Source organism: Accipiter gentilis, chromosome 15 (assembly GCF_929443795.1).
Source record: "Accipiter gentilis chromosome 15, bAccGen1.1, whole genome shotgun sequence".
NCBI classification, from domain to species: domain Eukaryota; kingdom Metazoa; phylum Chordata; class Aves; order Accipitriformes; family Accipitridae; genus Astur; species Astur gentilis.
The window spans coordinates 1,444,516-1,459,622 of record NC_064894.1 but is presented as its reverse complement, the minus strand read 5'-3'; the positions used below and the strand labels follow the sequence as shown (position 1 = coordinate 1,459,622).

At 40.1% G+C, this 15,107-nt stretch overlaps 1 protein-coding gene across 1 annotated transcript in view; it reads left to right on the top strand.

The window, feature by feature from the left end:
* The window catches only part of LGSN (lengsin, lens protein with glutamine synthetase domain), a 102,246-nt gene that overhangs the window by 34,684 nt on the left and 52,455 nt on the right, over window positions 1-15,107 (top strand). The window contains exons 2-3 of the mRNA XM_049818229.1: window positions 3,189-3,318; window positions 6,118-6,231. Of these exons, the coding sequence (XP_049674186.1) occupies window positions 3,289-3,318; window positions 6,118-6,231 (144 nt within the window). The 5' untranslated portion in view covers window positions 3,189-3,288. The remainder of the gene's footprint in view (window positions 1-3,188; window positions 3,319-6,117; window positions 6,232-15,107) is intronic.

Below are 15,107 nucleotides of genomic sequence, written 5' to 3'. Positions count from 1 at the left end.
TGTCTTAATCTCATACTCAGTGCAGTCATACATCAAAAACCTTCATGTGGCAGCTGTAAATGCTTCATTTCAGCAAGTCATCCTGACTGTTTCCTTGGTGCTCAGAGTTTTTGTTGCTACACTGTCCCAGTTTAAGCAGCTCAGTGCTTGGCTTCCACCTTTGCTGTAGTAGGATCAAAAAACTACCCAAACCAGCTGTTAAGTTTTCAAAGGGATCCAGTCTGAAAACCTTCTTCCAGATATGCCTAACTCCACATAAAGATTTGAGATCCTTCAAATTCAATCAGAGCTCTAGCTCTACTTTCTAAAACATAACTAACGGAAGAGATAATGATGATGATTCTCTTATCAATAAAGAATTTAGTCAGCACTATGATTCTATTGCCTCATAGTCAAGGCACTCACAGAAGAAACAAATTTGTTAAAGAAGTTCTTTGCTCAATTGATTATACATTTTATTTTAACTGGTCTCTCTTTGGGGACCATTTACAAAAAATTCAGCATGAACATCCCTTTTCTCCTCAGCTTTGTGGAAAATTTATGTGAAAAAACTCCATATGAGAACTTACAGAAAACTATTTTTAAAAAAATTCTTTCAGTCAGCCCTAAGTTTTCACTCACTCATACCCACATACTCCCAAGCACAGAGATGTGTATGTCCAGGTGGTCTGGCAAGGATTGTCTGTGTGTTTTGTGGATGAAAAAGGATATTGTTTTTTGATTCCTCACTATATCTCTTGGCTTCGTCTTTACTGCTGATAACAAATGGGGTTTTGGACTGCTCTTCAACACCATTTAGAAATCAGTCATTAGCTTAGGCTGATTCTTCTGTTTCAGAATTTAATTTCACTTTCCATGAGTTTTAGACAGTGTGTTGGCTGTTGTATTTGTTTCCTCATTTCAGGTATCTTTTAAGGTTACAATCTACTTTCCTGTTAGGATAAGAGGAACAAGAATGATACATACAATATGGTGTATCTTTATTGCCATCCTCCTGTTATGAGACCATGCGCTGTCTGACCTTGACAAAACCACATTCCTCAATCTTTGCCAGTTTGATTACTGTCAGTTTTGTCCTTTGCCATCAACACAGGCCCTTCTTTTAGCTCTTGCTCTATTATTTCTTATAGAATAATAGAATCAGAATGGTTTTGGTCGGAAGGGATCTTTAAAGGTCATCTAGTCCAATCCCCTGCCATGAGCAGGGACATCTGCAACTCGATCAGGTTGCTCAGAGCCCCGTCCAGCCTGACCTGGAATGTTTCCAGGGATGGGGCATCGACCACCTCGCTGGGCAACCTGGGCCAGGGTTTCACCACCCTCACTGTAAAAAATGTCTTCCTTGCATCTACTCTATATCTGCCCTCTTCTAGTTTCAAACCATTGTCCCTTGTCCTGTTGCAGGCCCTACTAAAAGCCTGTCCCTATCTTTCTTATAAGCCCCCTTTAAGTATCGAAATGCTGCTCTAAGGTCTCCCTGGAGCCTTCTCTTCTCCAGGCTGAACAACCCCAACTCTCTCAGCCTGTCTTCACAGGAGAGGTGCTCCAGCCCTCTGATCGTCTTCATGTCCCTCCTCTGCACCCAATCCAACAGGTCCATGTCTTTCCTGTGCTGAGGACCCCAGAGCTGGAGGCAGAACTGCAGGTGGGGTCTCAGCAGAGCGGAGCAGAGGGGCAGAATCCCCTCCCTCGACCTGCTGGCCACGCTTCCTTTGATGCAGCCCACGATAGGGTCGGCTTTCTGGGCTGCGAGTGCACATTGCCAGGTCATGTCCAAATTTTCATCCACCGGTACCCGTGAATCCTTCTGGTGCTTTTGCACACAAACTTGTCTGTATGTAATTCAGCCCATACCAATCTTAGTATTTCTGTTACAACTCTCTACTCTTGGACCAATCATGAAGATAAAGAAAGTTAAGCTTTCTTTCACTGCACCTATATAGCCAAGCAATTTTAATTGCAGAATAAGTTGAATTTATTAACTTGCCTGTCTCTTACCACCAGCTTAGCCTCAGTCAGCTGGAATGGACTTTGGGATAGCTTTTACAGTTAATAGAAAGAATCTAGTAAACAGAGATCTGAAAAATCTCAAAAATTATAGTAAATGTACTTTTCATTAGGTAAATGAGAGCCTTTCTGACTTTTTCTTTCTACTAGGATTTAGGCTAGTGGAATTCTATGTCATTGTAATCAATACCACCCAAGTCCTTTTTTTATTACGTGCTATTGCTTTTGATAAGAAATGTGCAGTGTCTCAAGTCCTCAAATCAGGCAAAAACCAATGTACTGAACTTTATTATAACAAAACATAAACAAAAGGGGAGGAAAAGACTGTACTCTGTCTTGAGGATTTTTAAATTTAATGTTTTAATTCCAACCTTAGTACTGAAACTTTTTCTTTTTTCTTTTTTTTTTTTTTTAATGGGGATCAAGGCATATCCATCGCTGAAAGCTTTTAAGGACAGAATAGACAAACTTCACTGTGTGACAAAACTGATCCTGCACTGCAGGAGAGAGAAAGAAGACTAAATAACCTTCTGAGATCCTTTCCATGGCTGTTTCCTATTGTTTTGTTAGTATCGTGTATAAGTCACGATCATAGGATGCTGAAATTCCCATAACGTCAGGAGGTTAGCATATATATATCTATAGTAGTGTGTGTGTACGTATATATGTATATATATGTACATACAGTCTGTTAGTGAAAAAGCTGTCAAGTTGGTGTTTTAAAAGAGATATAAAAGCAAAAGCAAAAGCTCTTGTTCACGTTATTTTTTCAATAAATATAAGTCTCAACAAAAATTAATCTTGGTTGTTCTATTAAAATGAGACAGTCTATTTTGTATCTGGTGAAATTTTAATATGAATTTATAAAACTTGCAGGTTTGAGAACATAGAGTTTATTTGATTTTAGACATAGTTATTAAGTCTAATGATAAAAGTAGTTATGCCATATCTGTACAGAACCACTCTATCTGGTAGAGCAGATTAAGGAAAATTCAACATGTACTTGCAAGGTCAGGTCATGAATGCTCACTGCCTACATTGGAAAAATCGTATACTGTGCTTTTGTGCCAGTATTTCTTGTGTATTTTATGTGATCTTTTGGGTTGTTTTGTGTCTAACCTTCTCTTTATTTTCCACAAATCTGCCATATCCAGCATTTTTCTGTCTGCTTTTTGCTTCAGAGCTCAGCTGCTGCCCCAGGAGGCAGCTGCACTGGAAGCCAACTCTGCCAGACATAGCCACTGCTTCTATCTAACTTCCCACCTGGGCTGGAGCGTGACCATGAACACCACGCTGGAAGGACTTCTGCAGGTGATGATGTTTCTGCTTCAAGCGTATGAGTACTGATGTGTGTCCAGCCACTGAATCACTGCTGAGCTCAGTGGGACACTTACAGTGCGGAAATTGTGCACTCCAGACGGACTGGCTGGCTAGGACCTGCTAACCTCATCACCACCTTTGTTGGTCCCGTCCTCATTCCACTCAATTTCTGAGTTTCTAAAGAGAAAAATGAATGTTAGCAGATAGTTGTGCTATAAGGATTGTGAACAGATGCAGAAGTTTCAAATGGGGACAGTGACATTCCCGTGTATCGCATGCTAAGGAAGAATAAGTGGCTATTAGCAATTCTTTACTTAAGGCTGTCTTAGGTCTTGGAGAATTGGTTTCATTGCCTGCTGTGCTCTGCTGTGAGCTCAGGAGTGTCTTCCTCCTTGATATTCTGGAATACCTAAGACCGTGGTCAACCCTAGCACAGCAAGGGGGGGCAACCGGTCCATTTCAGGCAAGTACATGAAAACACTTATTTGCTCAAGCCAGGAGAAGACTGGGTGCATATGTCTAGTAATGTTGCAAAAGGTGGTACTGCAAGGAAAGACAAGCACCCAGGCAAGAAATATTATCATCTGTGGGTCACTGGAAAAGCAAAGTTTTGCTAAGGGTGCATGCCATGAGACGATTAGCAGTATGTTTGTGTCTGCTGGATATCCTTCTGCAAGGAGGGGATTATTATTCCTTCCCTGGAGATTAACTGATTCTGCTTGGGGAGAGAAACTTCCAGAGGTGATAGGATAGGTCAAGTGGAAGAGAGTGAAGAGTCATAGGAAAGAGCTCGGTGCCTGCATGTGAAGGAAAGACTGTGTTCAGTCTGTGAAGTCGGTCAGTGGCCGTAACGTGACAGGGACAATTGATATATGGGGTGTATGTGGGCTTTGCACAGACAGGCCATGGCTCCAGAGATGAGATGGAGCCTGGAGCAGGATTCTGAGCTGGACTTCAAAGCTATTGCTTCATAACTCTCTCTCTAGAGTCAAAATGGGTGTAAGCCCAACCTGTAAGATGTCCCTGTTCGCAGAGCACCCAGGGCCCAGTTGTATGCCCATACAATGGAAAAAATAAGCTAAAGCATATGCATTCAGATACACATACATAGTCATAGAGTACTGCTCACCTGGGCTAGCTGTAGAGACCCCGGTGGACACTGAGGCTAATTTTCCTTGGTTTCTGCTGTAACAAATAGCCTTACACATTAGGAGATGCTTGTGTGCTATTCAGAAAAGCCATTAACGGGTCCAGAAACAAGGTCTTTATCCCCACAAATGATGAAGCCATCTTCTCATAATTTGGAAGATCTGATAGGGTTTCCTGCAAACCCTTAAAATGCCCTTCCTTTCTTGAAGTCCCTCAGGTGTCCATGGTGGTCCTTCAGAGAAGAGGTAAGGCAAACAGCTGAAGTCAGTAACAGCTTCAAACCTTCATTTAATCCTCCCCTGCACTCAGGGCATCAAGCCCGAGAGCACTGGATGACTATTCTGAATATGGCTTTAGTGTCTCACAGGGGACGCAGGTAAAAGGCATCAGCAGAAGTATACGCTTCCATTGGAGCAGCCCTGTATCTCAGTGTTTGTGCTATTCCGCGTATGATACTACCAGGGAACTGCTGTGGTTTGTCTGATCGGGTTGTGCCTAGGCAAAGAACTTGTTTAGGAGGAAGGTGTTCTGGATGAGGTATCAGCCTCTGAAAGACACCAACATGCAGCTATAGCTCACTGTATTTACCAGCTACTCAGAATGTATGGTTACATTTATCAAAAAGCATTTATTAGCACTTTATCAAAATGTATAGTGTAGACCTGCCTTGGCAGTGAGGTGTTTCATGTCTCATAAGTTCTAACACGACGTGTTGCCAACAGATGGTGATTGCAAACACCTCAGTGCTAATACCCTAATAGGGAAAAAATGGGAGGAAAAGTGGTTGCTTTACCCTTTTTCTTAGGGGTTGGGAAAGAAACATTGTTGCAAAGAGTTTGAATAAGCGTCACACAGCAAAGACAATAATGTGTAGCAAAAAGCCAAGCAGAAACACTTCCATGGTATTTAAAGGATTAAACAGTTTATTTAAGTGCCTCTGAAGGCATAGCAGACACAGCAGGACTGAAATACTAGACTGACAAACCAGCTTGTTTCAGAAGAATGGGGAAGGTTGAAGGCAGGAGCATGATAAAAAGCAAAGTGTTCATACCCTTAGAGAATGAGAAATAGGATATACACAAATTATTTTCTATTTCATAGCTGTATCAGCCTCCCAAAAATTTGCAGAACAGAATTGATCGCTTTCACAGATGCGCTTCAATTCTAAATCACAAGTGAAACCAAAACTGGAAAAAGAAGTGAATTAAGCAAATATGATCAAAATCTGTAGGGATATGCCGGTTTTGCCACTTAGTGCTAAGTTAGCAGTTATAAGAGGGCAGAAAAGGACAGCTGGAGTGAAAACCTCTTACAAGATTCCAGCTACATCAGTCCTTTTTAGTTTGGGTGCAGTATTGTTAGGTGGCATTTGAGTGAGTCTACACCTCAGCAATCCATCAACGTGTAAACACTACAGACGATGAATTTAGCTTTGAAAAAGCAAATTAAAACATTATTTTCTCTCATTTATTTGTTTTCTTTTCTAGTGAGAAAGGTGTAATTTAAAAAGAATTAATTTATGGTCTGTCTGATTGTGTAGCAGGTGCATTGAATTTAAATATCATTAGGTTAGAATTTGCCCTGCTGAACTGGTAAAGACAGTAATTTACAGAAAATTAGCTGCTTGCTGATGTCTTTCAGATGCTGATCACCGTGAAACATAACCCCAGTGCCATGTCTGCGCAAGCAGTTCCTGCCATCCTCCCACTGCTGCCTATTCATCTGCACTTCAGCTTTCATAGGCTCCTTTCAGCAGTAAGTAAAGATTTGACATTGTTGGCAAATTTACAGCTATCTGGTACCTGAATTTTGTAATTCAGACATTGTTGTCGCTGTGCTGTAATCTGACTAAAGCAAACTGGCAGAAAGCATGTAATCATGTCTCAGACCATCCAGAATTTTGCAGCTATCAAGAGGTTGTCTATTCCCAATACATTGAGCAACTAAACCCTATTAAACTATTGGAGAACAGGTGTGCTTATTCTATTCTCATGGAACCTCGTAGTTATGGATTTGTCAGTGTTTGAACTTGATCAACATCTTTCCTTGGCAGGGATCTAAAATCCATTGCTTGTCTGTATCTGGTTTATCATCTGTGCTATCTGAACTGCCAGTGATTGTTTCTACAGAGCATGATATGCCTCAGAGTCCACATGTCCAGTAATCTGCCTGGCTTCCAAGCAACAGTATTTAACAGCACTGATGAAAAAGAAGTATATTCCACAAAATAGTGATTATAGTATTTAAATTCCTCATAGTAGTCAAGGAGGAAGTACGCTCCTATGCAAAACATGCAGAAAAATGAAAAAGAGCTACACAGCTTAAAAAAAATAAAGGAAATGGTTTATTATCAGCATGAAAACTCAGTAGTATTGTCTTTTCTGAACTAATTATTAGTTTTCAATGGTTTCTAAATCCTCCACTATGTTCAGGGGGCATCGTATAAACTAAAGCATTAGTAATAGAGATGTGAAAGGATCTCTGCTTCTGTTTTTTCCTTTTCCTGCCTACCCTGTCACCTTCCCTTGGCTATTCAACAGCACAATGCCTCCTTATCCATTAGGAAAACATGTATTAAATGAATAGGCAAAACTTCAGTTCAGCCTCATCTCTGAAAGCAATGAAGTCTGCTAACATGGGCTCCATTGGTACTCCCTACACTAACACCTGCCTTGTCACTTGCTATTGTCTAGGTTGAAGCTCTTCCATGGATTCTGAAAGGAGAAATGGTCTGAAATGTTCATTCCCTAGGCTGCTTAAAATTAGGCAGGGGCCCTAGTCCTGAAAACTGGTAGGTGCAGGGAATAAGTCTGGATAGTATCAATAAGTAATTTTCAGAAGATTACTCTCCAATTACATTAGTGAGAGTTTACAGAAGCAGATCCTAAGACCTGGCACACAATCAATGGTTGTCAGTGCAAGCGTTGTGATGTACCCCAGTCAATGTGCCTTGCTAATGAAGAGGGCTGCAGTATGTTGAACCAAGGTCCTTTTCGTTTGGAGTTTTAATTGTGAATACAGCTTTAGGTTGCAATCATCTCATCTCTGGGAAACAGACTGACCCCATCAATTCTATCACAGAAAACAGCCATCAAATGACAAGAGCTTCTACTCATTGCTGGAGTTGGGATAGCATCAAACCAGTAATTTCATCATTAGCTTGCAACCACTGTGCAACCACTGATAAAAAGTCCAGCCATGACATTTGTTTTAAAGTAGGCTCACTTTAGAATAGGGGTGATGTTCTTACTTCCAATGAAAAAAACCAGTTGAATTCTTGTGCCAAAGTATACGAACAACTTTGCTAGATCGGGACAAACGTCTGTCTAGCTCAGTGCTCTGTCTCTGACAATGGCTACTTGCAGATACTTCGTGAAAGGCAATAAAACAGGGCAAGCACAGGATGACTTTTCCCATGGTTATACCCTTATAACTTTCAGCAATCTGAGACTTGGGGACTTTCAGGATGGAGGCCTTCCATGAATTCTTCCATTAATTTTGTTTAATTGCTTTTTGAGCCCATTTATACTTTTGGCATCCACAACATCCTACAGCAATGAGTGCTACAATTTAATTATGTGTCACATGAAAAATACTTCCTTTTATTTGTTCTAAACCAGTTGCCTGGTAATTTCATTTTGTTCCACCTTGTCTTTGTGTTATGGGAAACAGTGAATAGTTATTCCCTATTCACCCTCTCAATGCCTTTCACAGTTTCTACATATTCTCTCCAATTTCCACATATTTATTTATTTTCCATACTGAAGAATCTTAGTTTATTTAACTTCTCCCCATGTGGAAACATTCCAAATCCCCAATTATACTTATTTTCTGATTTTACTGTGTTCCTTTCGGGTAGAATCGCAGTACCTTATTTCCATTTGATTCTTTACTGTTTTCATAATAGTTCTTGCTATTCTATTTTCTGTTTTGATCACTCTGAACATTGAAAAGATGTTTTCAGAGAACTTTCCATAAGATCTACTTCCAGGATCATCTTCCTCATGGTCATTTGAAATCTAGTATTATGTTTGTCAACTTATGCTTTGTTTCCCTTCACAATGATAGGTAAGAATTTGCATTCATGAAGGACGAATTTTATTTGCCCCTCTACCATGCAGATATTCTGTATCATAAGACCATTCTGCAACTTGTACTTGTCAGTTCCAGTGCTGACTCTCATAATTCATTTTGTACTATTTGGAGATTTTTTACCTCACTATTTACCTCTTAACCACATCATTTAAGAATATGTTTAATATCATATGTCTAAACACAGATACCTGAGGGACTCTGCTGGTACATTCCTTCTTTGTGAAAAATCTACCGTTTATTCCTAATCTTTATTGATTGTTCTTTGACCAGTTACTAATCCATGAGAGGACTTTTCTTCTTCCTCCCTTGACATTGAACTCTTTTAAAGGAGCCTTTGTCAAAGAATCTTTTCAAAAGCCTCTTGAAAATCTAAATTCCTTGAGGAGCTTCAATGGTAATTCCTTAATGCTCATGATAATAGAAATAATGTATAGTTCTTGATCAGGGATTAGCATTCAGCCATGCTTATGCTGCTGAAAAGTCCAGACTTGACACCTGTCAGTGTCTAATCTATCTTGAAGAAAAGCTCAGGAAAGTAGCAGGAAGCTGGTTTTTGAGTGTCTCCAGGCAATGTTTTCAGTTGACCACCTTCCTGTGGTTCCAGTGGAGGACTGTGGGCTAAGCAATACTCCAGACTCCATGTTGGTGATTGACATGGGAGGATGAAAGCTGGAAACTATACTTCTTAAAATCAAGATGCAGGTAGCTAGTGTCTAGAGATCCACAGTAACTACCAATTTAGAAGACTTGGATATCACTGTAACCAGAGCTAAAAGTCAGTATGCATTTCACTGCAAATCTTCGCTAATATGTCTTGATTGTGAAGACAGGAGTAGTTTCGTAAGATTGAGTAGCTTCATGGAAAGGTACCCTATAAAAGGGCTCAGCAAACTTATGGGAGGATAGGCTGGAATGAGATTTTGATCAATCTCTTCCCATTTTCTTGGATACCAAGACTACAGTTTCTATATTTTATAGTCTTGGCTCCACAAGGTATTGTGTTTCCCTAACAGAGACATTTTTTCTCCTGTAGCCCTCATTTGGCCTCTTTTATGCTCCTTACCCTTATAAGTTAGACATACTAGTGTACATTGGTAACAGTGATCCATTTGGGATCGTCGGATAACAGAGAAGCAGAGATGTCACAAAATGTAAATGTATATAGTCTTAACTGCAGGAAATAGAAACTAAGTGTATCTCAGCTTCACTGTGTGAAACCTGACAAGTCAAGGAATACCTAACTTTCACCAGAGGCTGATGCAACCTTGCCAAACTTGCTAGTATTTTTCTTTGCAATTTTACCAGCTGATAGCCATTCTTAATTGGAAATAAGAGAGAATTTAATCTCTGAGCAATAGACAAAATTTACTATGAGCCATCTTTAGAGTTATTGTGGAGACTGAATTTTCTTTGTCTAGGAAAAGATATCAGAATAGTGCACGTTGTGTCTGTCAAATATCAGCTGGTTATGAGTAGAAGTTTTTAAGCTTGGGTGAAAAATACTAAACTGAGAGAAGGTTTAAATGGGGTATGGGAATTGGAGATTGCTTTGTAAGAGATGACATCTTAGAGGAACAAAGCAGTTTTAAATATCTGCAACCAGCATGTTCTTAAAGGTGTAGTCTGCTAAAATACCCATAAATAAAAATTGAGGCTTTCAAGGGGCTGAAATTTGTTATGATTTATAGAAGAAAATACATCTGAGTGGAAGTATGTAATAAAGCTGAACTCTTTCTTAATCTACCAACATAAAAGAAACACAAACAAGTCTATGTATTTATTCTTCATTAACTCTACTGAACATCTGGAGCCTCATTATGGTTCTGTTTTCCTTCCTGGACTTCAGTTATGCACCTAAACTTGGACATATTTGTTATATACATATGATTCAAAGTCTTGTTATGCAAGATAGAAATTCATTACACAAATAGAGCAGAGTTGTTGACTTCAAGTCAACACTGAATTTTGAGATTGGAATAATAAAATAAAAATTCATGAGGCACATTCATTAGCTTTTCCTACAGATAAGGACTTGCTGACAAAGTAGCATTGTTGTTAAATAAGCTCTCTGACAAATTTAGTCCGTTTCTGTTACCAGAGTAATCCTAATTTATCCAAACATATTTAATGTTCAGATATTTCACAAATCTTGGCAACAAATAATTTGTAAGCTAAAGTGCTTTATTTGATGCTGCGTCCAGTATTTTCCTAGTCACTGTGTTTGGCAACCAGAAAGTTACCATTTGGATTTCCTACCAGCTTGCTATTCGACCAGTATTTGGGGCAATTCCTGATTCTGCTCATTCCTTATTCCCTAAACAGTCCTGACCACTGTGCACAGAATCTTCTTTTTCATATCAGTGTAGATAAGAGTGTGTAGAGGTTACAGTCACGAGGTATTGTTTCAGCTGCCCAGTTGGAAGACAGACTTATGAAGAGTATAGTGAAAGGGGAAGACTAAATTTTATGTTTCCAGTAAAACTTTAATTGAATCAGAATTCACACAAAAATTAATTAAACTTTCAGAATTCACAGCCTTTTATCAACCTGTAGTCCTTTGCATATATGTGAAGAGCAATACAGACTCATGAAAAACTAAAGAATCCATGTAACTAAACACTCCATGTACATATGGCTCTTCCTAAGAGTAAAGAAAGAAGAGGGAATGAAGGAAATAAGAGGATAAAGAAACACTAGGAAACAATATAATTTGCTGAAAGCTTCGTGGTGTCTCAGATGCAGATTTCTGAACTTGTATGTGAAATCCCACATTCAGAAAACCAGCTGAGCCTCCTATTAGAAGCAATTATTGTATCTTGCAGCTACCCCTTGAATTATTGTTTGCATAAGGATTATAAAGAGGGGTTATTTCTTTGGGAAAATCTAGACCAAGGTATAATAACTCAGTTTCACTTCTTGACTTTCAGTGTGGTTTCTGAAAGGATTAGCTGGTATGAAAGAACTCAGCCACGATATGTTCTTCCCTTGAGACAACCCTTGTTCATTTACGAAAGGCTTACGTCCCCAGCCATGCACCTCGGAGTCTTGTTTGCCTCTCATTTAGCACAGGCTGCCAGGGCCAGGCTGCCTTGCACAGCCTTTGGAGAGGCAGAAAATAGGTATGTATACTGTAATGTATACTGTATTCAGAAGCAAACCAGAAAAAAAAATATGCTTGATTCATACCAGGGAACCGTTTTGGAGACTTGTAAGTGTTCACATGTATTTTTCCCTCAGAAAAGCATATGAAATTCCCAAAGTTTATACAGAGGAATGTTTTCTGACCCAATTGCATGCCCAAGCATCTCAACAGTTCACTGTCTGCAGTAATTTGAATCTAAAACTGAGTAACTTTTGCCCTTGTTCTGGTTACCAGTGTTTGGAGGATACAAGATGACTTTAGGGATTCCTACTTTCCTTAATGTCATCCGACATCCGTGATTGTGCTGGCCTGGACTCTAGAGCTACTCCTTTGACCTGCTTATATTTATTTGTGGGACCGATGTCCAGTCCCAAGATTTAAACTGTACTTGATCCTCCTCCTGCCAAAAGTAGCTATGCTAAGCCTAAGAGATTAAGGGTCCAAAAGCCTTGATTTTTCCTGGGATTTTCCTCCTGCTGCGAGGAGCAGTGCAGTAAGCTCCCTGCCCTTCAGTCAGGTACAGCTGGTATGGATAGATCAGACCCAGTTAACACAAGGATGATGTGTGTGAATAAGGCCGACACATATAGGAACACTAGACCATAAAGTGAGCAGGGGTCCTGACAAAAATAGTCAGAATTACTTTATTTAAGATTTCAAGGCATTTATTATTATTATTATCTTGTAAGTTGTTACAGGGCTGATGCTCTTTAAGCTATGTCTAAAAGATGTACCAATCCCAGAAAAGGATAATTCCTATCTGTGCTTCTGCAGCCTGCTTTCAGCCAAGTGTGGATAGTGGTATGAGCGACAAGTCATTCTGCTCATGCTCTTTGTGGAAATAAAGCATTTGGAGAAGGAAAGCGGACCAGTTCACTGGACTGTGAAGACAGAGCACAAGAGAGATCTTCACCCTGTAGAGTAGTAATTAGGGCATGCACTAGAGGACAATGACCTGGATTCCGACATGTTTCTGTGATGAATGTTGATATTAGAGCATCCATCGAAGGTAAATTATGTAAAACACCTCTGGATAAGGATCAGTGCTCAGAGCTCTGTTTACTCTCTTGTTCACCCAAAAGAGCGTTTTTGCCTACTTTGTCATGTCCCCTCTTGCATTTGTGCTGTGTGGCCAAGTGACTTTTATATTCTTCTGTGTTCCAGCAAAAACGATGGCAAGTACCATTTTTATACAGTTAGTCCCTTGTTCTGTGCTTAAGGTACAATCCAAAGTTATCTGGGCTTAAATTTCCTCAAGTAGTGGAGAGTGCTGAGGTTGCACATCCACCTCTCTGAAGGAGGTGTGACATCAAACTGATGTTCATACATAAAATTTAAAGGGCAGCCTTCATTTGTATTTAAATATAGTCCTCACTGCCGAATTCTTCAAAATGTGTCTTTAAAAACAAACCCTCCACAGGTAAGGCTGAGTTTTCAGTCTCTGGGGATTGGTGAACTCAACTGCAGGTTTAAGAAAGGCACCAAATCTCCAAAAGAGAGACCAGCCCCCCCTTTTTTTTAAGTGATTCCTTTTGGCTGACTTTAGAAAACTTCCTTTTAACAGGAGGTGGGGTGGGGGTGTGATTCCATTATCTACATTCCTACCTCTTTCTATAGGCTATTTACAAAATCAGGGTATCTAACAGAAGGGTATGTGGTGACCAGATACTTAAGCTAGACATTGCAGTGTTTATTTTATTCAATAATTTCTGTATGTGTTAAAGCTTTGTGACTAATATATATTTCATTCCCCAAATTCACAGATCTGTAGAATTTAAGAGAGAGTATCTCAGAGATAGCTGTGTTCCCAGCTTGTCTCAGAAGAGCAGAATATCTGCTGTACCTCTCACATGCCTTGGCTGCTTCTCTTCAGAAATAGCAGATCTGTATGGATTTCCCATTATTACAAGACACTGCCTTAGCCAGTAAGCAGAGAGGATGTTGGGTAATGCTAGGTCAGATCCTAGGGCAATTAAGAAAAACAGTTTTGTTTTAAATTCAGTGCCAGGAATTCTTATTACTAGAAAATGTTTGATGGCAAAGAAATAAAACAATAATTATGTGGGTTGAATTTTACACTGAGCTGAAACAGTATTCTAGAAATATTACTTGAGATAAACAGCCAAAGGGGATTTCTGATAATTAGGTGTGATTTCCAACTGAAGAATTAAACCAAAATGATGCAGATGCATTTTGCTGCCTTTTGTTAACATGCAGTCTAACTTCCTTTGTCTTTCCTTTTCCATTTTTTTCTACTACTTGTATTTATTGTAGTGCCTTGAGCTAAGCTTACTGTGGGCAGAAACTAACGTCTGCTGGGGTAGAAACTGGTGTTCTATGTTATACCTGTACAGCACCCACAACACAGAGCTTAACAAAAACCCTTATAAGGGATAAATAATAATAATTTAATACATGGCAAGATAAGAAATGTTGTCCAGTGTTGGAATATATCTTGTACGAAGACATAGTCTTTTGGAAGGTTTTCAAGGTAGATAAAAGAAATGTAACATCAGATAAAACTTTCTACTGTCAGACTTGTACAAAATTATTTTGATACCACCGATACTGGTATAACCCTTGGAATGAATGTTGGTTTTTTTCTTGTAGGAAAGCTGCAGTAAAGAAGGACATGTAACATGCATTACAGACTGGCCTTAATGGCCTTGACCGGCCTCCCCTGGGACCCCCACCCTCCGCCCGGGGCTCCCCGTCCTTCGTTTGCCCTGAAGCCTGAGCGGTGGTGGAGGAGTGCCTGTCTCCTGGGCAGACCCCTGACCTGTGCTGCCGGGGCTGCTCTCCTGGCCGGACCCCTCAGCTGCGCCTCTGAGCCTGGCTCCAGCCCTGGCTCCTTCTCGCTCCTTCGGGAGCTCCTGGGATGGACCCCGGACCTGGTTCATCTCTTGCTGTGGCCGTTGAGGGGACCCTGCCAGCAGCCCCCCGGGGCTGTGCCCCGCTGCTGCTGCTCAGCTGCCACCACTGCTGGGCTCACCCCTGGCTCCCGGCTCGCCTTCCCGCGGTGGTTGCCTCTCGCTGTGCCTGAGCGTGGGTTTCATCTCGCTTTGTAGCTACAACCGGTCGTTTCAAGGGGAAATTTTTGCCAGAATTGCAAAATAAAAAAGCAGCTTTGCAGCCAGATAATAGTCTTCTGCTGGTTTAAAAAAAAAAAAAAAAAAGAGGAAAAAAGAGGGGGCTAGCAAAAAACCCACCATTTTTTTATTTACAGAATGCTTAAGTGCAACTTTTTAATACTGTCATGTTGAAACATTAGATAAAAAGTGTTTCCAGCTGAAAGGAAATAGTAATAGAAATAGTAATAAAATAAGCTAAGAGTAGTGTTTGCTGCAGCATTCAGTATATGCTGTCCAAGGATGTGGCTATGGCAGAAGCATTT